At 39.5% G+C, this 25,215-nt stretch overlaps 1 protein-coding gene across 5 annotated transcripts in view; it reads right to left on the reverse strand.

Annotated features, from left to right (window-relative positions):
* The window catches only part of LOC106055158 (cell adhesion molecule DSCAM-like), an 89,857-nt gene that overhangs the window by 61,349 nt on the left and 3,293 nt on the right, over nucleotides 1-25,215 (reverse strand). For 4 of the 5 annotated variants that reach the window (XM_056010267.1, XM_056010266.1, XM_056010265.1 and 1 more), the window contains exons 1-2: nucleotides 18,436-18,693; nucleotides 9,500-10,002 (exon numbers count right to left, since the gene is read on the reverse strand). In XM_056010267.1, coding sequence (XP_055866242.1) covers nucleotides 9,500-9,629 — 130 coding nt within the window. In that variant the 5' untranslated portion in view covers nucleotides 9,630-10,002; nucleotides 18,436-18,693. Of the gene's footprint in view, nucleotides 1-9,499; nucleotides 10,003-18,435; nucleotides 18,694-25,215 lie in introns of those variants that run through there. The other variant, XM_056010264.1, reaches the window with a different exon arrangement.

Here is a 25,215-nt window from a genome sequence, read left to right on the forward strand (position 1 = left end):
TCACACATTTATGCATTTTATTATTTTTTTATTTGTGTCAATTTACAATTGTATTACAAATTTAGTAAGTTTTGACATACTAACTACTACATTTACAAAAAAAAAATTTTACTTTTATTTTTAAAGAGAAAAAAATTATTTGGTATGCATTTAAGTGGAACATAATGTAAAAAAAAAAATTAACTAATAAGTAGTTTATCATATTATCGCGTGAAGTGCGGAACTTTCCCACAATTATGGATTTAAACTAAAGGATTTTTTTTAACGAAATGTTTTTTTTCTTGAGGCTTTGAATAAGAGATTGACCCTTTACAAAACAATTAGACCAATTAGACATCAGTTAGGCCAGGTTCACATCTACCTTCACCTTCACTTTCACCTATCCCTTGGTCTCCTGGATTGTTGGGGCACCACACAAGATCTGTCAACCTTCTTTCTCCATTCTTCTCTGTCATTTGCCTATGATAGAATTTCCTTCTGATATTCTTTATGAAAATATTGAAACCTGTCTTTTTACCTGCCTGAATGGACCACTTTGGGGGCCGATTTTGAGTTTCTGTTATTCATATTTTATGTACACATTATATTGCTGTGTAGATGGCTTATCTAAATTTACAGCTTATCTAGGTTGACAAATTAACTATATTGAAAGCTTATTTACATTGGCAGCTTATCTATATTGACAGCGTATCTACATTGACAGAGTATATACAGTAATCTACACTGAAAGCTTATCTTCATTGACAGCGTATCTACATTGACAGAGTATATACATTGACAGAGTATATACCGTAATCTACACTGAAAGCTTATATACATTGACAGAGTATATACCGTAATCTACACTGAAAGCTTATCTACATTGACAGAGTATCTACATTGACAGAGTATATACCGTAATTCACACTGAAAGCTTATCTTCATTGACAGCGCATCTACATTGACAGAGTATTTACATTGAAAAAGTCCACTTCTATATCTTCTATTTTGAGAAACATCGCCCAAGAAAATAAGGTCATTGATTTTTAACATGCATTTCTCAGATGAAAGCAAACTAGCCTGCCAATGCCTGGTCAGTCCTCTCTCTCTCTCTCTCCGCCCCGCCCCTCCATCGCACCAGCCCCACGCCCCTTTAAGGCAACACGACAAAAACGGATATATATTAACGCGACCTTGACCCAGTTCCAATCCATTACAACCGACAAGGCCACTTCCTGTCGCTTTGTGCAGCGCGTAATAGAGCCAGTCGTGTGGGTTTGATTTATCACAACGTTTCCAATAAGAACGGACTGTCTACGAAGTTTAATTACGTACTCACTACACGTACTTCTAAGGATACCGAACAGATACCCAGCTTTGGACAGTGGCCATCATTTGAGGCCCGGGGGGGGGGAGCTTAACCTTTTGGGGGCCCCTGCATTTTGCGTAACATTTAATATTTAATAATGTAAAAAAAAAAAAAAAAAAAAAAAAAAAAACTTTTTGGGAGCCCACCCCTCAAGTGGGATCCCGGGGGATTTTTACATTTTCCACACCCTATCTACGCCTCTGGCTTTGGACTATTTTGTATATATCATGTAGGTAGCAAACTCCTTCAGCACGATCGCTTTCTTAGCCACTTCGTGTTTATGCGTACTAGAAAGATTGCACGATGGCAGCCTGGTCGTTCGGTCGACTCAGTAGTCCCGGGTTCATATCCTGCCCGCTGCCATCCCCCGTCGACCTGCGGGAGGTTTGGGCTAGGATGTAGATTATCTTCAACTCGGAAGGAACATCAGCTTTTAAAACATTAAAAAAAAAAGGATGGCTAACTGGTCGTGTGGTATGTGCCCCATACTGTCCATCTCGGTGGTCCATGGTTCGAACCCAGTCCACAGCATTCTCCTGCCGTACTGTGGGATGTTTAGACTAGGATGTAGGATGTAATACTCTTCATATCTAAAGGAGCGTGGTGGCTGAGGGTACAGCGCTTGGCTTCCAAACCGAGGGGTCCGGGGTTTGAATTCCGGTCAAGACTGGGATTTTTACTTTCGGAATCTGTAGGGCGCCTTTCTGAGTCCACCCAGCCCTTATGGGTACCTGACATTAGTTGGGGAAAAGTAAACGGGGTTGGTCGTTGTGCTGGCTGCTACTCATGTTTATACTTCCGGTCAATTTGTACTTCTGTGACATGTGACAATGACACGTAGAATCAAGATGACAGAGTTGGGGGCGGGAGATCACAAAAAAAGCTCTCAAGATCGTCGAAATTGATCTGAAAGAAGTTTTAAAGTTCTCAGAAAGCTTCCTTTAAAATGTGAAGCCTTCAGATACTCATCCAATACTTGCTCAACGGGGATTTCCCAAGAGAAACTAAACAATGTCAAGGACGCTGGATTAAAACGTAAGTGTTTGAAACTAAATATAAAATAAATAAATGAATGAATAAATAAATAAATAAACAAATGAATGAATAAATAAATAATTGCACACAAATTAACATTCAACTTTAAAATAAAACAAAAACAACTAATACCAACACTTCCTTTAGTCTGTACATCAGAGACACCAAAAAGCGAGCTATTTATAGTTGTTCAGTTTTAGAAAGAAATCCATAATAATTCTACGTTTTGATTACTTCAGACGTAAACACACGAAGCCATCATGTAATAAACGATAATTTAAGTCATGACTTGAATTTACTAAACTAATTGGTCCGCATAAACCCAAAATTGTGTTGTAGTATAACGCCAGTGTTACAAATACAAACGAAACACCACATGGGTCTAATGTATATATAAATAACATGACAATATAGATCACTTCTAATTAGAAACAAATTTATGTTAAATGCTTAGTCGTTTTATGGGCTCCAGCAATTACCAAATAATTACTTCTGACAAGAAAGAACGATAACTTTATGACTCTTTATATATTTTCTAATCAGAGTTCTATATTAGCGATGGCTGGTTTAAACAAAAAAAAAGGGCGGGAGGGGGGGGTAAGTGAATTAACTCTTAGCCTCTTGCTGTAATATGCCTGGAACCGTAACGACACAGGATGAAAAGAAAATAATCGATACCGTATTCTTAACCTTATCCCAGCGGTCCTCAACATTCGGTATCGATTCGTTACGACCTAAGAGCATTATTATTACGATTACAACTACAATATTTTAGTACTCCATTATTCATCCAAATAATTATTATTTTTTTAAATTAACATCTTGCGTTAAAAAAAAAGCCTGTCCTTAAGATATTTCGAATGATAGCCCCACCCTTCTCTGCCTCTTTCTAAATCCAACTCCTAGGGACGTGGTCCACTGTAAGTGAGAATCCCTGACTAGTGCACTAAGCTAATGTAGATTGTATGTTCATCTCTTGGTTATGGCTCATGCTTCCTTGACCATAGCGAGGCTACATTGTCTGAACTCTTAGGAAGCTATCCACGTCAAAGGAGAAGAAGAAGAAAAAAAAAAGACAGAAATGTCAAAAGCGGTTCTGGTTTGAGGACTTGAAGTTCTACACAAGTAATGCATTTAAGACACACATACACACAAACACAGACGCAAGCAACTACCCACGCTCACACTTGAAGTATATGCATACGCGCAGTCTTAGCTGCAGTAATCACACTGACTAATACAAGCGCGTGCTGTAAGGAAATACAGAAGGTGACGCTCTTTAGTCTCTGATAGAATGACTTTTTTTTTTCGGCTGAATCAAGCGAGGTTCTAGGTAGCTGGGATACAGTGAGCTCTAAGGTAGCTAAGTGTGCTTTAGGTAGCTGGGATACAGTGATTTATAGGTAGCTGGGATACAGTGAGCTATAAGGTAGCTGAGATAAGTGTGCTTTAGGTAGCTGGGATACAGTGATTTATAGGTAGCTGGGATACAGTGAGCTCTAAGGTAGCTGAGATAAGTGTGCTTTAGGTAGCTGGGATACAGTGATTTATAGGTAGCTGGGATACAGTGAGCTCTAAGGTAGCTGAGATAAGTGTGCTTTAGGTAGCTGGGATACAGTGATTTAAAGGTAGCTGGGATACAGTGAGCTCTAAGGTAGCTGAGATAAGTGTGCTTTAGGTAGCTGGGATACAGTGAGCTCTAAGGTAGCTGAGATAAATGTGCTTTAGGTAGCTGGGATACAGTGATTTATAGGTAGCTGGGATACAGTGAGCTCTAAGGTAGCTGAGATAAGTGTGCTTTAGGTAGCTGGGATACAGTGAGCTCTAAGGTAGCTGGGATACAGTGAGTTTTAGGTAGCTGGGATACAGTGAGCTCTAAGGTAGCTGGGATACAGTGTGCTTTAGGTAGCTGGGATACAGTGAATTTAAAGTAACTGGGATAAAATGAGTTTTAGGTAGCTGGAATAAAGTAAGTTTTATGTAGCTGGGATAAAGTAAGTTTTAGGTAGCTGGGATAAAGTAAGTTTTAGGTAGCTGGAATAAAGTAAGTTTTAGGTAGCTGGGATAAAGTAAGTTTTATGAGGCTTGGATAAATTAAGTTTTAGGTAGCTGGAATATAGTGAGTTTAGGCAGCTGGTATAAATGGACTTTTAGAAAGCTGGGATAAATCGAGGGTGTTAAGTGGCTTGGATGAAGCGATGTTTTTGTTGTCTCAAAAAAAAAAAAAAGATGGCTTGAAAAAATTGACATTGTAGATGTCTCTGATAAAGTGAGATTTAGGAAAACAGAAATTTCTTTGAATGTGACACAGACGAAGGAAAGTTCTGTTTTAGTTCCCGGCGCAGAAAACAAAAAAAAAAAAAGTTGATTGTTAAAATCTTTGTAACGACCTGAACCAGAGCGCGCTGCTGCAAATGAATTCTCTGCTCCATACTCAGTGCTGCCAGAGTTCAAGGTGAAGGTCATAAACATGTAGAACGCGATTTCATGTTAACCAAAGAACAATGAAAGGAGAATACATTCGATGGAATGGTCGGATAAGAGTTTCCGCTAAAGACGAACACAACACAGTTTCAAGACACACACACACACAAAATTACGGCGACTTCGAGGGGTCGAAACGTAGAAGAAAGACAATAAATGTTAATTTGTTTTCAATGTCAAGGTTGCCAAGACTTTTGCTAGAGTTTAACGATATTGTCAAGATTATCTACATAGGTCAGTGACAGAATAGTGGACCAGAACTCAAATGTTTTTATGACGTTACAGCGCTGGACCAGAGACGAGAGTTTAAAAAAAAAAATAAACGTCTGCGGAGTTCTGAATCATCGCGATGGTAATCTGTGTGTGTGTGTGTGTGTGTAGTTATTGATAGAACCTAAGAGATATGCAAATGAGATTTCAAACTAATGCCGTCTAGTGGGCACACGTGCATCCTATGGTCGCTTCACCGCCATGCTCTTATGCTCTTAGTATTTCATGTTTTCAAATCGTCCTGCGGCAAATGGTTCAGATGAGCGATAGGATCATAGCGTATTGAGAAAGCTAAAAGCTTGAAATAGCGCTAAACAAAATCAATTGGTATTACACATTTAATTATATGACTGATCCAAACTGATTGATACAGTTACACTTCAAATAAGCTTTGTTTTTTTTTTTTAAAGAATTTTAAAATGTTTTTCTTGTTTTGTATTTTTTTGTTAATGCAGAATTTTCTGAGACTCCAACTGTTCATCAGACTAAGGGATGGGTGAATGCGGACCGTGACACATATGTCGGAGAATGATATGGTCCCTGTGCTGAAACAAATGTGTCGCCACTGTCTTCACGTAAAAGGAATCTGCCCGAGACTGGAGTGTACAGGGTCAAAAGTGCATTAGTCTTAAAAGATAGTCTCTTTTTATTTCCTTGTAGTACTCCACTCGCATTGAAGTACCACCACTGCATGGTCATGTGGTATGCGCTCTAGACTGTCGTCGCGATGGTCCCGGGTTCGACCCTGACCAGCGCTATACCCCGCCGTCCTGATAGGATTTAATGACCTTCAACTCTGAACGTCCGAAGCATGTAAAACAACAACCGCTAGCTAATTGCTTTTTTGTTTCCATATCAAATCTTTTTCTTCTGCGCCTTACCCAGACAGTCATTTGAATTGTTACTTTCAAACAGTCGTTCAGAAACGAAGAAAGGTAAATCTTAGCCCAAATCTCCCGTAGAGGCGCGTTGGCTGAGCGGTAAAGCGCTTGTCTTCCGAACCGGGGTTTCCGGGTTAGAATCCTGGTGACTGGGATTTTTAATTTGGGCGTTTCTGAGTCCACACATTTGTAATGGGTACCTGACATTAGTTGGGGAAAAGTAAAGACGGTTGGTCGTTGTGCTGGCCACATGACACCCTCGTTAATCGTGGGCCAAAGAAACAGATGTCATCTAAATCATCTGCCCCATAGATCGCAAGATCTGAACGGGTAACTTTTTATTATTTTATTTTTTTTTTGCAAATCTCCCGTAGGACGGCATATACACACGCTTAGAGTCCAAGTTCTCTATATGTTTTAGTGTTTACTAACACACTAACATCTGGGTATAAATCTCTTTTAAAGGGGCTCTCTTGTACATCGTGGCCTCCCCGGGGACCCATTGGGTTTATTTCCGTCACCACTCGCCCTACACTCGGACGTGATACAGCTGTTGATGGTTTCTTGTAATTAAGTTTTAATTTCGGATGGTAATACAGAGTAATGAAGTATCGATCCTACGCATTTAAAAAAAGTAATCGATGATGATAAAGTTGTGCTAATGAACGCGAGGTCGATAGATGAAATTTGTAGAGAGGACTATCGTCATGAAAGATATTCACTTCCAAACCTGCTGGTCCCAGAGAAAAGTAGGTGCAAAGCAGTGATGTCCAAGCTACGTTCCGCGGACCACATCTGGCCAGTGACGCGGAACTATTCGGCCACTCGAATATTTCGCCCACACTTCATAATGAAGTCGTAGAGATTCGATTCCATCGGACTCTACAATTTATTTTTGAAGTGATGAGTCACGCGACGTGTCAGAAATGAATATGACCTACAAAAGTTCGGGCACCGCTGGTAAAAAGTATTTGCTTCTATGTCCAACTGGGACGAGCATACCGTGTGGCCAAGACAACCCTATCCCATATTTACTTCGCTAACAAACATCGGTGGGCTCTAAAATGTTATTTTTAAAAACAGCGGATTATAAACCACACAATTCTCTTGCTTGGGAGCTAAGGTCTTTACTCTTCAGCCACAGATTCCGAACTGAAGTCATGCATTATCTTTGTCTAGGAGAGGAAGTGTGTGGACGCCAGCATGCGACATTTGATTTCACTAGCTTCCATTTACTACACTCCATTAGTTTCTAATTTGTCAATGTTGTCAAAGAGAGAGGAATGGAGAAAAATGGTCGACAGATCATGCGTGGTGCCCTCCACAGAATAAGAGATAGCTGAAGGTGAATCGTGCTTCCACTATATACAGGTATTCTTTCTTGCATTCTAGGGGGATGATGTCAAGCTCAGCTGTTTCTATGACCGACGGTTAACTAGGGTGTTATGTAGCCAGTATAACGACCAATCGCCCTTACTTACTCTAAGTATGTCCGCTATTCGTTAGAGCTGGGTGGACTCAGGGGGGCGTCATAAAAAAATCACAAAGTTTTTCACTAGGATTCGAACTTGAGTCCTTTGGTTCGAAAGCCGAGCGCTTTACCACTCAGACCCCACTCCCTACTATACAAAGTATTTAGTCACTACTAGTGTTTAGTCACTCCTAGTGTTTAGTCACTACTAGTGTTTAGTCACTACTAGTGTTTAGTCACTACTAGTGTTTAGGACTGGACTCACACAGGAGTCATTCATTCTTAGGTTTTTATGCGCGTGTGTGGGCGTCCAAAGGGAACGACGCCTTCTTTACGTTGACATGTGCATTGTGAGGACGCCGCTCGAAGATTGAACAGATTTCTGAACATTTTTTTAGCAGATAGTCCGTTTATAAAATGCCTTTCTGTTTGCGTATTTTATGACAGATAATATTCCACCCATGTGATGAATTGGCCATGTAATGAGATGGACATGTGATGGGATAGACACGTGATGAAAATGGACATGAGATTAAATGAATGTGATGAGTGAGACATGGGATGAGTTGGACATTTGACGTAATGGACATGTGACTAGATGGACTTGTGATAAAATGGACATCTGATGAAATGAATATGAATTATAAAATTGCTATGTATTATGAAATAATCCAATTTTTTTTTCAGACTAACGATTGTACTATCTGACTTATAGATAATGGTCCACTCAACAAACACTTAGACTAAATAAACTAATTTAAAAAAGCATCGCATATCACTCGAATACAGCTACCATCTCTTGAAGAGCTTTTTCATGAAAGATGCAAAACACTCTCTATTCTTAAGGACAACCAGCACCCATTAAACCACTGTTACATAAGATCTGAACGAAGTGGTCGTCTCCTTTCCATTAGGACTAAAACAGAAAGATTTAAAAACTCCTTTATCCCACTTTCGGTTGCAAGATCAGCTGTCGTCATCGAGAAGTACATAGAAGTCAAATTCCTAATGCGCTGGTTGTGAATGTGTATGTGTTTCGTGTGTGAATGTTGTTCGAAATTTTCATCTATACTGTTATTGTACAGTAGTTACGCTGAGGTTTTCAATTGTAGTCAAACTGAATTTCCAATTGATTGGATCAATAAAATTATCTTATCTTATCTTATCTTATCATATCTTATCTTATGTTATTTAATGCTGTGCTAAATAAAACCAAAATGGTGCCTCTTCGATAGAATTTAAAAGAAAGGTTAAGAGCTTGGTTTTCGACTCAAAGGGGTAACGTTCAAATCCCAGGTGAAATCAGACATTCGACTTTTAAGATTGTTCGGGTTCTTGCCATTCGTTGGGAAGTCTGGCTCCGACCATTTTTATTTCCCAAGATGCACCGCGAAGGAGATAACTATCTTTTTTTTTTTTAATTGGAGGAAAGAGAAGTTTGACTTGATATAGTGAGTGGATATAAGCTTTGTGAAAAGACCCATTTTTAAAGGATCAAATCCAAAAACTTAATAATTTTACACGATTAAACCATGGGATGTCCACAAACTTTATCTTTATTTCAATTTTCTTGTCAGGAAAAACAAGTATTTTTTTTATACTCACAATAATCTTTAATGTTTAAAGGGTCGCCATCTTATGACGACACTTTTGGTGCACACGCACTCCCCTTTCCCCCCCCCCCCCCGCCCCCAATAAAGAATTAGCAAAATCCTTTAAAACTTTCTTTGACTTTCTCTCTTCCAGTTCTGCTTCAGCTAAGGTTTCTAAGGTGAAAGGCGCATGAATATTTCACAAGTTCTGATAGAATCTTCCCGGTGGAGACGGGTATTGAGATTACTACGCCGCCCTGCATGCTAATTAAACATGCACAGCGAGCGCAAAAGCAGAATCATAAAAAGAAAAAAAAAAGAACCTCATTAATTATTCATAGTCTACAAATGTGTATTGTGCAAAGGTTGTGTGGAACTGAGGAAGACCAAAAAAAAAAAAGTGGGAGGAGTTACTCACCGAAAACTGGGTCATACGTCATCAGCGACGGGTAAACGAAGAGCACAAGTATCCATGACGTCATGCGCGGAAGAAGTCCAGCCTGCCGAGGAAATGACTGAAGTGACGCCGATTCTCTCGATAGTGACATCACCGGAAGTCGTGCGGTAGTCACGTGATGCTGCTATCCAATCAGGCATGGATTTCTATAACACTTATGGAGTTGGCCAGGGTGTGTCTGAGCATGGACTTTCGATATGAGCATTCAATAAAGAAGAACAAAAAAATGGTTTCGCTAACCGGCTAATGGACGGTGCCAAGGTTCACGCCTTTCCATGCATACAAGAAGTTGTAGAAATGGCAGGAGAACAGAACAAACTCACAAAGCACTCTTCAATGTGCAAACAACAACAAAATTGAAGCCAGCACCGGGAGGACTGGCTCCGGTTGCTGCGCTGTTTCCCTCCTCTAATCAAACAAGCGTGTCCATGATGAAATAGCTACGAATCTTCGGCCAGGTAAATCTGTAGAAGAAAAAAAAACAAAGAAGAAAATAAAAATGGTTTAGCAACGAAATAAAGAAGTCATTTATTGATGTTCATAGTATTGCTTTTGAATTGCGCGTCTTCTACCATTCTTATGACATAAGTTCTCGCGCTGGTGTAAATATTTTAGGTGCGTATAGGGGGGGGGGGGGGGGGAGACCTGGGAGAAAGTTGAAGTACAGCAAACACATCTCACATCTTAAATCTCAAATCTCACATCTCAAATCTCACATCTCAAATCTTACTTCTCAAATCTCACATCTCAAATCTCACATCTCAAATCTTACATCTCAAATCTCACATCTCAAATCTCACATCTCAAATCTCACATCTCAAATCTCACATCTCAAATCTCACATCTCAAATCTCACATCTCAAATCTCACATCTCAAATCTAACATCTCAAATCTCACATCTCACATCTCAAATCTCACATCTCAAATCTCACATCTCACATCTCAAATCTCACATCTCAAATCTCACATCTCAAATCTCACATCTCAAATCTCACATCTCACATCTCAAATCTCACATCATCTCAAATCTCACATCATCTCAAATCTCACATCTCACACCTCAAATCTCACATCATCTCAAATCCCACATCTCAAATCTCAAATCTCACATCTCAAATCTCACATCTCAAATCTCAAATTTCACATCTCAAATCTCACATCTCAAATCTCACATCTCAAATCTCACATCTCAAATCTCACATCTCAAATATCAAATCTCACATCATCTCAAATCCCACATCTCAAATCTCACATCTCAAATCTCAAATCTCACATCTCAAATCTCACATCTCAAATCTCAAATTTCACATCTCAAATCTCACATCTCAAATCTCACATCTCAAATATCAAATCTCACATCATCTCAAATCCCACATCTCAAATCTCACATCTCAAATCTCACATCTCAAATCTCACATCTCAAATATCAAATCTCACATCATCTCAAATCCCACATCTCAAATCCCACATCTCAAATCTCAAATCTCACATCTCAAATCTCACATCTCAAATCTCACATCTCAAATCTCACATCTCAAATATCAAATCTCACATCATCTCAAATCCCACATCTCAAATCTCACATCTCAAAACTCACATCTCAAATCTCACATCTCAAATCTCACATCTCAAATCTCACATCTCAAATCTCACATCATCTCAAAACTCACATCATCTCAAATCCCACATCTCAAATCTCACATCTCAAATCTCACATCTCAAATCTCACATCGCAAATCTCACATCGCAAATCTCACATCGCAAATCTCAAATCTCACATCTCAAATCTCACATCTCAAATCTCACATCTTAAATCTCACATCTCAAATCTTAATTTATAATTTCCTAGTCTACATCGGGATTCGAACTCGATGTCGCCAAGCTACTTATGCCACTCAGCCGCACACTTTGTAGATATGTTACATGCAGTGAAGTTTTACAGACAAACCTAAAACCCCAGGGTTCAAATCCTGTTTCAGACAGGGTCATTGGCTTGGAATATTATAAACTTGCATTTTATAAGGGAGGGTGTAACATATACGGAGACTTGTGACAAATGGTCTTTGTGCAGGCCACATAATCTTCTCATAACTCATTGGCCACATAAAACGTCTTTAGAACCTTATTCATCTAGATGAAACATTAGGACTTTACAATACAAGGACGTTTTCCCTGCCCCCCCCCCCCAACCGCGCTCAAGTAAAACCACCATTTTAGGTACATTGTACACCGGTTTACAGTGTGTACGGTTTGCGCTCTGTCTACATTCCTTAATCTGCTCACAAATATGCAAAGAGACCAACACCTTTTAAACATACATTGTTTTTTCGTGCACAACTTATTCAAGACAATATTAAAAAAAAACAGCACTTTATTTCGCAAAGTGTCCTCAAGGCCAGTCACTCTAGGAAGAAATTCTCTCGACAAGGGTGAGCACATGGCGACAAACATTTCAACCAGCAGGGAAAGAGTGAGAGAAGTGGGAAAGGGGTGGGGCAGGGGGGAGCTTGTCACGTTTGATAGATGGCAGATACCTGGTAGAAATATCATTAATGATATTTACCAGTCTTTGCAATAATTATCAATCATTAATTAGATTTACCCTTGTGTGTGTTTATGTGTGGGTTTGTATGTGTGTGAGAGAAAGAGAGTGAGAGAGAGAGAGAGAGAGAAAGTGTACAAAAGGTTAAATGTGACCGACATCTTCGGTATGACATAAATTTCCCGTAAACAACTCTCTCAACCAATGCTGACATGACCTTGAAGAAATGACCGGCGGGAACTCCTTTGAGGTTGTTGTGGCAACGTGAATGCTTTGAAAATGTTTAGATGTAATATCGGGTGTGAGTTTAGGTTTGTGTTGAAATGTGCTTCTAGGCTACGAGGATGGTCGTGTGGTTAAGTAAGCGCCAATACGACGACTCGGGTTCGAGTGCCTTCGATTAAACAAATGGGGAGGGGGGGGCACTTCTTATACATGTAAAGTTCCCCTTTCAGATGTTGTGGTCTATAGGGCAGATGATGCAAAGGTCATCTGTTTCTGTGACCCTCGGTTAACGAGGGTGTCAAGTGGCCAGCACAACGACATACCGCCTTTACTTTCCCCCAACTAATGTCAGGTACCCTTAGAGCTGTGTGGACTCAGGGGCGCCCAAAGATCCCGAAATTAAAAATTCCAGTCTTCACCAGAACTTGAACCTGGGACTCCCCGGTTCGGAAGCCAAGCGCTTAACGGCTCAGCCATCGCGCCTCCCGTACATGTAAAGTGAACCCTTTATTAACATTGCTAACGTCTGGGACAACAAGAGACTTGGTCTCACCAAAAAGCATGAACCTTTTTTTTAAACAAAGCTATTAGGGAAAGAACCTCACAGTTATTGTCATATATATCAAAACTGCTAGATTCAACTCTATTTTTCTATATAAAACAAAATTAATTAATGACCACTAATTAATTAATTAATTGATTTTTGTATTGATTCATGTGTTTGTCATCGACAGTGGATAGTTGTGCAACGTTTGAGAATGGGAACTGGAAGAAATAACGTGTACAAATTGTGTACCTGACAGACACACTGAGTTTATATAAAGTAAAGTAAAGTTCCCCTTTCAGACCTTGTGGTCTATAGGGCAGATGATGTAAAGGTCATCTGTTTCTGTGGCCTACGGTTAACAAGGGTGTCATGTGGCCAGCACAACGACCAACCGCCTTTACTTTTCCCTAACTAATGTCAGGTACCCACTAGAGCTGGGTGGACTCAGAGAAGATCGCGAAATTAAAAATCCCTGTCTTCACCAGGATTCGAGCCCCGGTCCCCTCCGAGTTTATATAAGCTAAGTAATAATAATAATAAAAAAAAAAAACAGACGATGTACATGGCCAGATTGGCCATCACCTTGATGTTCTAATTTTCAACAATCTAAAAAAAAAAAAATATGGCGCAAAATAAAGCCGCCTTATTTTACATAATTCTATACACCAATATCTTTCAAATTAAGGTCATAAGGAATTGAAAAAAGTTTGAAAAAAAAATACACAGTTAAAAAAAAAATACACATGCATTTGTTGAGTTTGTATGTGAAGATAGTAATATTAAAGAGATGCAGCGTAAATGGTGACAACCGGAAATAATTAGAAATCAATATGGTGGCCAGGAGCTAGCGATGATGCCATTGGTCAGATAATCGGGTAGAGAGAAGGAAAAAAAACATGAAAGAGAAGGAAGGAGAGTGGCGGGATGTTCTTGGTGTACGTCATTAACAGCTGCAGGCGACCTCGCGGGGTCGTAGGTTGCAGATGGCAAAGAGAAGATAATCTATGGCTTAGCTAAGCTCGTTGCTTCTTTCCCTTTGATAGCAAGGCTAACTTTCTTGGTCTACTTAGATTCTAGTGCTGGAAGAAAATCTATATTCGGTGGACACTTAGTACTGGGTGATTTGTACAAAGCTTATATCAACTCTGTCTGTCTGGTAAAAAGTTTGTACACGTTATTTCTCCCACACCCAAACTCGGATTAAGCTGAAATTTTGCACAATTATTTCTTTTACCTGACAACACAAGAATCTAAACGAAAAAAACACCCAAAAGGTAACAAATAAGTAATTAACTATTGGTAGTTAATAATTTTGTTTGGTATCTTGAACAAGGGAAAGAAATCGTACTTGACAAATGTGGTGGTATAAGTTGAATTAGTCCCCTTGAGGACCCGAGCCCCTGAGTGAACATTTGTATGCATTTAAAAAACAATCACGTAAACATTCCCCAAGATACCCCCCTCTTCCCTCCCCCTTCCCCAACAGGTCCAGACAAAGTGATAGGATCATAGCGCATTGAGAAAGCTAAAGAAGAACAACTGGTAAAAGATATTTCTAATAACACAGATCCAAACTAGCTGATACAATTGCACAACATATAGCGTTGCTTTAAAAAAATATATTTATTATGCTTTTCTTATTGCTTTTTATTATTTCATATATTAACACGGGGGAGGGTATTATTTTGGGATTGGGTGACGAAGACGTGCTCTACTCGCTAGAGATGAACATTTCTTACTCTAATGGTGCTATAAGAAAAAACAAAAGTAATTAGTTACATCTAGTTGATTAACTATATTAAATTGTTGGCTGTTTTTTTTCTCTATTGAATCAATAGTATTGATTCCTAAGTGGTCATCAACAATACATAATTGTACAAACTTGATCCGAGAATGGGAAGTAGGAGCACTAGCGGTTCCACAACTTTGGAGTGGGGGGGGGGCAATTTTTTCCAAACCCTAACCGTAACGCCCTGTAAACCCTAAGCATAAACGCGCGTACAGCATATATATATATATATATATATATATATCCACCCCACCCAGTTGGCTAACAGGGGAACGCCATAATATAAAATATCAATAACAAGTTTTAATTATATAGATATTTAAGATATTTAATTGATTCCGTTAACAAGCTGTGATTTCTACAAATAAATTGGACCGCCCTTACCCCACTTGAAAGTTAATGGTGGGGGGGGGGGGATTGATGTCATCGCCACCTCCCCATCCCACCAAATCGGCCAAAATACTAGAAGGGGGGGGGGCGAAATAATCTAAAAATATGTTGAAAATAATTAGTATATATTATTAGCATAACTAATAAATTCGTATGCGAATTGTGTTATTTCTTTACTGAAATTCGTCCGCCTCCCCCTTTGGGTGGAGCGGGGTCGGCTGAGTGAGTAGGCGATCGCCCCTACGCCCCCCCCCCCCGGATCCGCCAGTGAGTAGGAAAAAAAACGTATATAAGATTTTGACCAGATAGAAAGACAGAGTGGCATGATGTATGTGCTATGAGATGAAAAAAAAATTACTTAAAAAATGCTTATTTTAAGCGAAGTTGTAACAATTAGTTTGGATCAGTCATGTATTTAAATTTATAATAGATCTAGACTAATAATAATAAATCTGCGCGATTAGGCCTACAATTATTTGTACCTATTGTTTTTCCAGAGCGCAATTTTATGCTTTTAGCTTTCTCAATACGCTATAATCCTATCACTAGTCTGGACCAGTTGAAAAGGAGTAGTGAATCAAAAGAATGGGGTATCTGTGTGATCGCTTTCTTAAAATGCATTTATTAAAAAAGAAAAAAAAATTGTACGACCTGAAGGGCTAAAGCCTCATCAGACTCCTCAAGCCAAAACACTAACTACTAAGCCAGCGAATCGCTTATCAAAATAGAAGGTTTTATAATTATCTATTGTTAACTTCAAACTTTAAAGTGGCGACCTACAAAGTATAAAAGGGAGCTAATTCAACGTATATCACCCCATCAGTCAAGTACAGTTGTTCGAGATACCAAACAAAATAATTAATTACCAACAGTTAATTAACTTATTGGTTTTTTTTTTTCATTGATTCTTCTTTTGTCAGGTGAAAGAAAAAAAAGCAAAATTTCAGCTTGATCCGAGACTGGGTGTGGAAGAAATAACGTGTACAAACTTTGAACCAGACAGACAGAGTGATATAAGCTTTGTAAAAAGGAACTTAAACAATAACAAATAATAAATCTTTAGATTCCAATTTAATTCTATTTAAGTTCCACTAAGATTGTGTCGTTTTTTAAAACCTAAATACGTGTACTATAAATGCGTATTTCTGATACACCTCTGTGAAAGCATTTCCACTGAAAAGTACCCTTAAGTACTGATCAAGACTTGTCTTATAATACTAACAATGGACAAGGGTTGGTAGAGAGCAGGTCACAGAGTAAAAACCAAGTCTCTCTCTCTCTCTTTCTCTCTGCTCAAAGAGAGTGAGGCTGAAGGTAGTTTCCCATCTTCAATTTCTTACATATTTTAAAATTTCAATCTTTTCCTTTGCCCTCCCCACCAATTGCTCCCTTCCCCTCACGCCCCAGCCCTCGCGATATGTGCTAGTCCCCCGAGTACACCGCCTCAATTCTGACTGTACACAACATTTGACCCAATTACATCGCTCCGGTGATTTCTCAAAGAAAGTTGGCATTACTTTTTTTTTTTTTTTAACCACTCGATTGCTCCAGAGCAAATTCTTCAAGGTTTACTGTTGTATAGGAATTGAATGGGGAAAAAAAAAACGAATTAAAAAAAAAAAGAGGGTTGAAAAAAATGTGCATTCACCGGACTAGTAACTCAGTCACTAGACTATATAAAACGTTAGTAAAGACAGAAATGGATGTAGAACACTTGACCATATAAGAAAGATTTTTGTGTTTTCATTTAGCATGTTACATATCATAAGTAAACCTAATATTGAGCACCTAAAACCGTGTGGTATCTACTTCGGACTGCCGACACGATGGTACTGAGTTGGAACCACAGCCGCTGCCATCTCCTGACGTTCTGCAGGAGGTTTGGTCTTGGCCACTAGGGCGTTATCTGTTTCTGTGGCCCACGGTTAACTAGGGCGTCATGTGGCCAACACAACGACCAACCTTTACTTTCCCCCAACTAATGTCAGGTACCAATCAGAGCTGGGTAGACTCAGTTGCGCCTAAAGATGTCAAAATTTTAAAAATCCCAGTCTTCACCAGGATTCGAACATGTGACCCCTGGTTAAGCAGCCGAGCGTTTTACCCTCAGCCAACGCGTCTCCAATGCTAAAGAAACGACCAAAATAAATAATAAATAAAATATATTTCTACTGTTTTGATTTTAATAAAATTTACCAGAGATTTGAAATGATTAGAATGAGTAAATATTTTGGCGGGAAAATGAGGGGGTGGGGTGGGGAGAGAATCCTGAAATCAAATAAACCTTGTTATTGGAATTAAGAGTCGGCGTACGGCTTAGCAAAGACCCCAAGTGACAGGTGAGTGCACACACCTGTGTGAAGCAGACACACTGGTGACATCGGGGGACTTGTAATGGGAGCCGGTGTGCAGTCGTAGATACGGGTGACACAGGACACTGTCAGGGTGCCTACACAGTGTGTAGCAGACGAGGACACGTGAAGAGAAGAACAAGGTTTTGAAGAATTACCGCGTTACGTCCTCGATAGAGCGATCGTCTTCCACTGACAAGCGTTCTTGTAACAGATTTGATCGAGGAACCCAACTCCACTTGAATGGGTAGCCACAATGTGGAGATGGTAGGGTGTAGTGTAGCATGCCAGCAGGTCTAGTGGTGGTGTGTGCTGAGTGTATGCTGTTGTTTACTAGTAAATGATTGTAAAGGTTCAGAGCTAGGCAGGGCCGGCCTTACAAATTGCGGGGCCCAATTTAATAACAAATGTTTGTCAGGCATCTCTTCTAAATTTGTTTACAATATAACAACTATTACTATTAGATCATTATATCCACATTTCGTATACAATATACATAATAAGTAACTCACACGCTATAAGATCAGTGGTCTAATTAAAGTTTCGCCAATCGTATGAGACACTGCATATGTTAGCCCTTAAAGTCCTACGTCTTTAAAAGCCTGCTACAAGATACATGACTGATAGTGATATGCTAAATGTAAATTGGGGGGCCCTTCCAGGAGCGGGGCCCTATTAGGAGAAATCGGTCAAATTGGCATAAGGCCGGCCCTGGGGCTAGGAGGATAGCACCGCAAAGGGTAGAATAGAGAATTGAGCATTAGTTGCTTGCAAAAGCAGTGTGTGGTTAATACTAAGCTCATCCACTTCGCACAGCGCCACCTGGTGCAGCATTATCAGTAGTGGGCATTGGCGTAGTTACATGCATTATTGGCGAAAATGATTTCGCGTAGTTGTATGCAATATAATTTACAAGTGTAGCAATAAGATGGAGTTTTATTTCGGTGTAGCAGTAAGCGATAAGTTTGTGCCAATTTAGGTCCAGAACTATTCAAGTATAAGCAGATTTGCAATTCAAAATCAACCCCTGCTTTTTTTTTCTTTCTTTTTACCTCATAATGCTGCGTCAGCCGTTCTCTACGCAAGCAACGCTCGCCATTTTATGGTGTATCCAATGCACGAATATCCATCCACAATACATGGTGGAAAAAATAACAATATAAACACAACCACAAACAATACTGATTTAGGTCATGATGGACGTTTTCAGCACTTCAAGAATTTGCCAGATGATCATTTCAAAACGACGTCCATTCCTTACTTTTCACTTCCTATTCATGGCCAGGTTTTTCAAAAAGTTGGACTCTTATTTAATTATTTAATTCACACGAATATTATACGGCTAGATATGAATAAATTGTCGACATGAACACACACTATGAAATGATTTGTTTACTTTAGGAGATTAAATTTAAATACTCTAAACTGAAATTACACTGGAAATCCCAATTTTAATAACTCCTAAATGAGAGTTATATTTAGATAATGTATAGGTAATAATAATAATTTACAGCAATGAACCGAGGTCCACACTACTTTTACCATGCAAGACAAAGATCAACCTAAAAACTTTAAGTATTAACGAGAAACGTTAAATTCACGAAACAAATAATGTTTTACTCTGCGACATAATGCATTCTTTGGAGATTTAAAATACAGCGAATGAGAAATTCTTAGTTAAGTTACGCTAATTAGAGGCATTCAATCCTTATCGTAAATAAACAGATATATCGTCTCCATAAATAGCCTGAAACCCGTGTTCATTCAAGTAAGATATATATATATATATATATACACACACATGCCGGTTAATCACAAACTGAAACCAAGAATCCAATTTCACGGCCGAATAACTCATATACATAATCCTAATTAGATGTTAAACACAGTCTGAATGTTTAAACTAAGCACAGTATCTAACCAACATTTACTGTACGAAAAAACGACAACATGGTACTCTCGGAGATGGAATAATAATACTAATAAAAGACAACACAATTTGCACGTGCTTCTATCGTCAGCACAAAATGAAAAAAAAATATTAAAAAGTTAACCGGATGTGTTGCAACGATTCAAGTCGGGTAGACAAGTTGACAGTGCTTCTTCTATGTGTTGCTGCTTTTCTTTGCTCCACTCAAAATCTGGGTATTTTAAACTTAAAAAATACTTAGGCTATTATTTAGTTCCTACTCATTCTTTTAAGCTGAGTGATACCTGCCCGTTATTTTATTGCTAATATATCCTAATCAAATAGTGTTATTTTAAAAAAATGTAATGGATTATCCTGTTCAAAAATAAAAAAACATAAAAAAGAAAATCTGGGTTAAAATACCCAGAATGGAATCACTGACAAGTATGTAAAGTCGTCTGCACATTCAGACAGTTTTCAAAGCTTTGAATGGTGTTAGACGAACTTTACCTGCCCCACCGTCTACCCCCGTTTCTTTATTTACATTTTTTTTTCTTAAATGTATATACCCCCCCCCCCTTTCTTTTTTTTTTTTTTCGTTTCTTTTTCTACTAATGAAAAGAATTTTTTGAGGTGAAGTTTTTTAACCTCTTGAATTCACGAGAGAAGTGCGCCTTATGATTAGGTTTGAAGGAAGGAAACATTTGAATCTACGCAGTGACGACAGGGTGGCCGAACCAGGAGCCATCCTATAAGGATGCATTTAATCATTGTTAATTTAAACACGCATACTCTCTCTTTATAGTTACATCTCCTCCAAACTCGCCCAAACTTATGCAAGAACGGGTACAACACATTTTAGTCGGTAATATCTATTATATAAATTTCAAAAGTGTAACCTTTTCCTGTGGGTGAGTATATAGAAAAAAATCAAAGCAACCAAAAGAAAATATTTTGACAATATGGGAATCGTGCCTTTTAGATCACCCCACCCCCTTATACTGAATATTTGTTTTCAAGATTTGGAAAAGGGAAGACAAAAAAAGTTGATTTGGGGGGGGGGGGGTATCTAGTGGAAAGAAGAGGCGCGCTGAAAAGGAACACAGGAAGAAAGATGCAAAGTTCAAACCACAAAGTGAAAGTAGATGACATACATGGAATTATTTAGCTTCGTATTGTTTGGCGCATCAACTTTAAGTAGCATCGGTCTCCGGTCTCACACTGCCATGTAGGCCTACCACCCGCAGAATATTCCTATTACTGCTCTCTTGTGCTCTCTCTCTCTCTGTCTCTCCCTCCATCTCCCTCTCTCTCTCTCTCCATCCTAATCGTCGTTTTTATAAGTAAAAAAAAAAACAATTAAAAAAATAATATCCTCGAGGAAAAAAAAAATGTCTTTAAACCATCACCTTCATACACATAATTCATAAATAAAATTCATACAAAAAATGCATACACAAAATTCATACACTAAACCCATTTTACGAAATCTACACGGGCCTACTTCTTTTGTCGCTAAGATCATCGAATGGTGAACGAGTCTGAGCAGGGCCCGTCACCATGTAACGACAACATCAATTTGTACCACGCTCTACACTTCACAAGCTACAGCAGCACCAACATCTAAAGCACACAATTCAATGTCATTCCACTGCCCTTTTTTTAAAAATAAAAATGTAATGTCGTTGGGAGGGAGGGGGGGGTGGCACTTGGACGGTCCATGGAGGACCGCTGTACGCACCACCCCGCGGTCTTTGTGGGATGAATTGAACAGCTTTTATTAAGGGGAGTTAATAAAGGGAATTAGTAAAGGGGAAGCCAAAGGTAGTGTCTTTGATTGGAGAAAGTAGTTCACCGTGTTAAAGTCACTCGATCACACGGGGGGGGGGGGGGGGGGGGGGGCATTTCTTTAGCCTAGTGCTAAGTTGGCTACTATTATAAGTGCTTTGAGTCTGCGCGCGTGTGTGTATCGGTGTGTGTGTGTGTGTGTGTGTGCTTGCTTGGGTTTGGCTATTGTTGAAAAGCCAATTAAAAATGTTCTACCGTGTTTATTGAAATGTGTTTACGTAAAATACACGCCAAACACGCAAGCACTGTATAATCTCTCTCTCTTTTATATTTCTCTTTCGCTCCCTCTCTCTCTCCCTATCATTCTCTTTCTCCCCCACTCTTTCTCTCCCTCCCTCTCTTAACCTCCGAGATGCACACGCTATTACAGGTTAGCACAATGCTAAGACTCTAACGCCTTTCCGACTTTCACCCTTCTCAATAGAGGTTGTTAAACTTACCCATCTTATATGTAAACACTCCTTACTTCAGGTGAATGAACATATATTAAAACATAACCTGTCCAACCTTCGCCCGCCAGCCCACCTTTTTTTTTTTTATTTCAAAGAACGCCTTCTCTATAACGCCCCACTTTCCTTTTATTTAACAAGAGAGAGGGAAAGGGGGGGGGGAGAGAAAGGCGAGAGAGAACATAGCGTAAAGAATTGTAGGACCATCCATTGGGGTCCTTGCCAAGTCAATTAAAGAAAATCCCTTTTAATAGCTATAGTTTGGGTGGGTAGAAGTAGATTCATTCAAGGGGTCTCACTCTCTTCAAGTGACTTAGAATTTGTAAGATTTACCTCCCTTTATCACACACACACACAACGAGCTGGGCATTCTTTTTTCTCAGCGATATACATCAACTGTGACATTTCTAGGAAAATCATTAGAGCCGTTTTCGAGATCGGCGTTCAGGTTCCACCCAACCACCATCCATAAAGTTCTGACTTGAATAGAGGCAGTATAAATAAAGAAAGAAAGAAAGAAATGTGCATGGCTTTAGTAAGTAGTCACAGCACCAATAGTTTATATTTATTCGATTATCGCGGGGGCTCTCGTCGTGAGCATGGCATTGGTCACTGTCCCCCCCCCCCACACACACACACGCATCCGCACTGTTTCTAACGCAAATTTCCAAAGAGTAGACCTTAGAAAACTTTGGTTCTTTAGACAACAGCAACAACGACTTAAACGTAATTCGAACCATCGCTTCTACTGGTGTCTGACCCAGGGACTGTCCCTTACAGCTGAACACTTTTACCAAATATATAAAAAAATTGTTATAGTTTTTTGGTAGTTCGCTTACACTTGACTCTAGCCCCATCGATCTCTTTGGTCTCAAGCGTACTAATGGAAGGCAAATGGACTAGATTTGTCCAGGATCGGATTAAGACTTCATATCTTCTTCTTCTTCGTTCTCATTGATTCAGATGACTAGACCAATACATGAGACGAACTGCGCTGTGGTTTCCAAATCAGGGAGCTCTCCATATAGTTTTCTTTCTATTGTGGTGTTTTTGGGACCAAGTAAAGAGAGCAGTTTTGGAGGACGTGGTCAGCATTCTCTGGTGATACTCCACATGGGCAGATTTCACTGGTTCCAATTTTTAGCTTCCGGTACGTGTGTTGTCGCCTTTTGTTGTGTCCGGTCCTGAGTCGAAAGATTAGACGTTGATCTTGTCGGGATAGCTTATAGAGTTCATATGACCCTTAACTAGTTTAGCAACGAACCCCATCAACATAAGGCAATTTTCTTTTGCTTTAAAAAAAAATAGTTTAAAAATGGAACCATTATTGAGCCCCCCAAGCCAGTGGGAGGGGGGACAAGCTATAGTTTGTATTGCTTATAGCTAAATCCAGCACTGTGTTTGTATTGCTTATAGCTAAATCCAGCACTGTGTTTGTATTGCTTATAGCTAAATCCAGCACTGTGTTTGTATTGCTTATAGCTAAATCCAGCACTGTGTTTGTATTGCTTATAGCTAAATCCAGCACTGTGTTTGTATTGCTTATAGCTAAATCCAGCACTGTGTTTGTATTGCTTATAGCTAAATCCAGCACTGTGTTTGCATTGCTTATAGCTAAATCCAGTACTGTGTTTGTATTGCTTATAGCTAAATCCAGCACTGTGTTTGTCTATAGTGACCGAATGTTTCGGTTATAAATGATCCGCAAGTAGATCTAATTACATTAAACAAAATGATGCCTAGTTGTCAACTTTCTTTGGCGAACACGCTGAAAGTAACATGAACTTTTAAAATACTTTTACCTTGAAGTTTAAACTTGCAATGACTAAAGGAGTCCAGTATCGTGGACCAGGTTCAGACGTAGGGGTGTGCCAATCGTGCAACTGCACATGGGCTTGCTGCTTTAAAGGACCTGTCAATTTTTTTGTATGTCCTTCTGTAGTTCAAAATAAAGAAAGTCGTTTTGTTAATGGGGGCTCCGCTCCGGACCCCTCTAGAGGAGGTAACAGTGCTACGGTAGATATGCTATCTGCAAGGTCTGAACACTAACAGGGTCATTTCTGTTGGCTTTTTTAAAGATATCCCAATTTCCCATGACCCCAGCTTTCCATGGTCCGGGCTTGCAGGGACACATACTTATGCGTGAACTGCTGGAAAGGAGTATCAGTAAAAAAAAAAACATGTCAAGCTGTGACACGAAAACCTTGAACAAGCTTCATTCCTTCCCATTTATTGGCCAATGGCCCGAGTGGCCTCCGTAGCACACAATCTTCGTTCTAATTCAAGAGAGTACGCCTTGCCTCCAACGTTTCGATTTTCTTTTCCCTTATAAGGTTCAAGTTTCATGAGGGGGGGGGGGGTGCAAGGAGTAAAGACACACGTTTTAAAATCAGCAGACGATACAGTTTTTTTTTTCTACCCCGCACATTGAAAGTCTACGATTGGCTGAAGGAGAGCAGACGAAATGTTCAAAACGTCCATTCATTCCTACAAGAATGAGGTCTTGAGTGTACGCTTTTTTTTTCCCCCGACCGTAAGGGTTTTCGTATTTGGGTTGACGATATCTTTCCAGATCAATATGGAGGGAAAAAATAATAGAATATAGGCAACAAAGACAAACAGATGGAATGCCATTCACTGATAGAAAAAGGAGGCCCACAGAAAATGCGACATCTTCTTAAGGCGTTTCTTCTCTGACAAACGTGACTATCAATAAATGATTGTAATGTTAGCGATACTACTAAGATTATGTGGCGTTTGTTAGGAAGGTTATAAGGGCTTGGTGGTTGGGTAGTAAAGCGCTTCCGAACCGAGGGGTCTCGGGTTCGAATCTTAGTGAAGACTGGGAATCCATCCCGAATTTCTCTCTCTCTCTCTCTCACACACACAAACGCACTGCATTTCCTTTCGTTGCAAATCTTCTCTTGAACTCCACATTTATTTTTCTCTCAAAGTCTCTTTTCTGTCTCTTTCTCTGTCCTTTTTTTTTCTTTCCCTACCCAAACACACTCAGACACTCAGAGACACGGAAAGAGAGACAGAGACACAGTGAGAGACGCACAGGTACACAATGAGTGACACACATATACATGCCAGAGAGTCACCCAGACACACACAGTAAAAGAGACACACAGATACACAGCAAGCGACACACACACATCTCTCGTATCTCATCATGTACAGTTGTACGTAACTCCCGCCAGTGATCAACTAGCAAGATGACGTCACAGTACTCACAAGGGGTGTGGGGTGGGGTGTGTGTAGTGGCAACAAGACTCCTTGCCTTTATGTCACCAACATCTGTCACTCCCAGGCCTGTGTGTGTTTACGATTAAAACAGACTCGTGTATATATTGTAAGGAAGGAAAAAAAAAAAAGAAAACCTAAGGAGTTATGTTCTCCTTATTTCAGCAGACGACCAATAAAAACAGAGTCCGTCACAATTTAAATGTAATTTGAAAGGGAACCAAAAATCAGCAGTTTTAAACGACCTTTTTTTTTTATCAGGGGGGTAGTGTACTGCTAAGGGGGGAATAGCGAGACGTTGTCTGATCCATAGCCGTGTCTGCACGTGCATCACATGTACACGCTCTGAGCGTGTCACTTGCTGAGAGTTTATGATGTGT

Source organism: Biomphalaria glabrata, chromosome 14 (genome assembly GCF_947242115.1).
Source record: "Biomphalaria glabrata chromosome 14, xgBioGlab47.1, whole genome shotgun sequence".
Lineage (NCBI taxonomy): Eukaryota > Metazoa > Mollusca > Gastropoda > Planorbidae > Biomphalaria > Biomphalaria glabrata.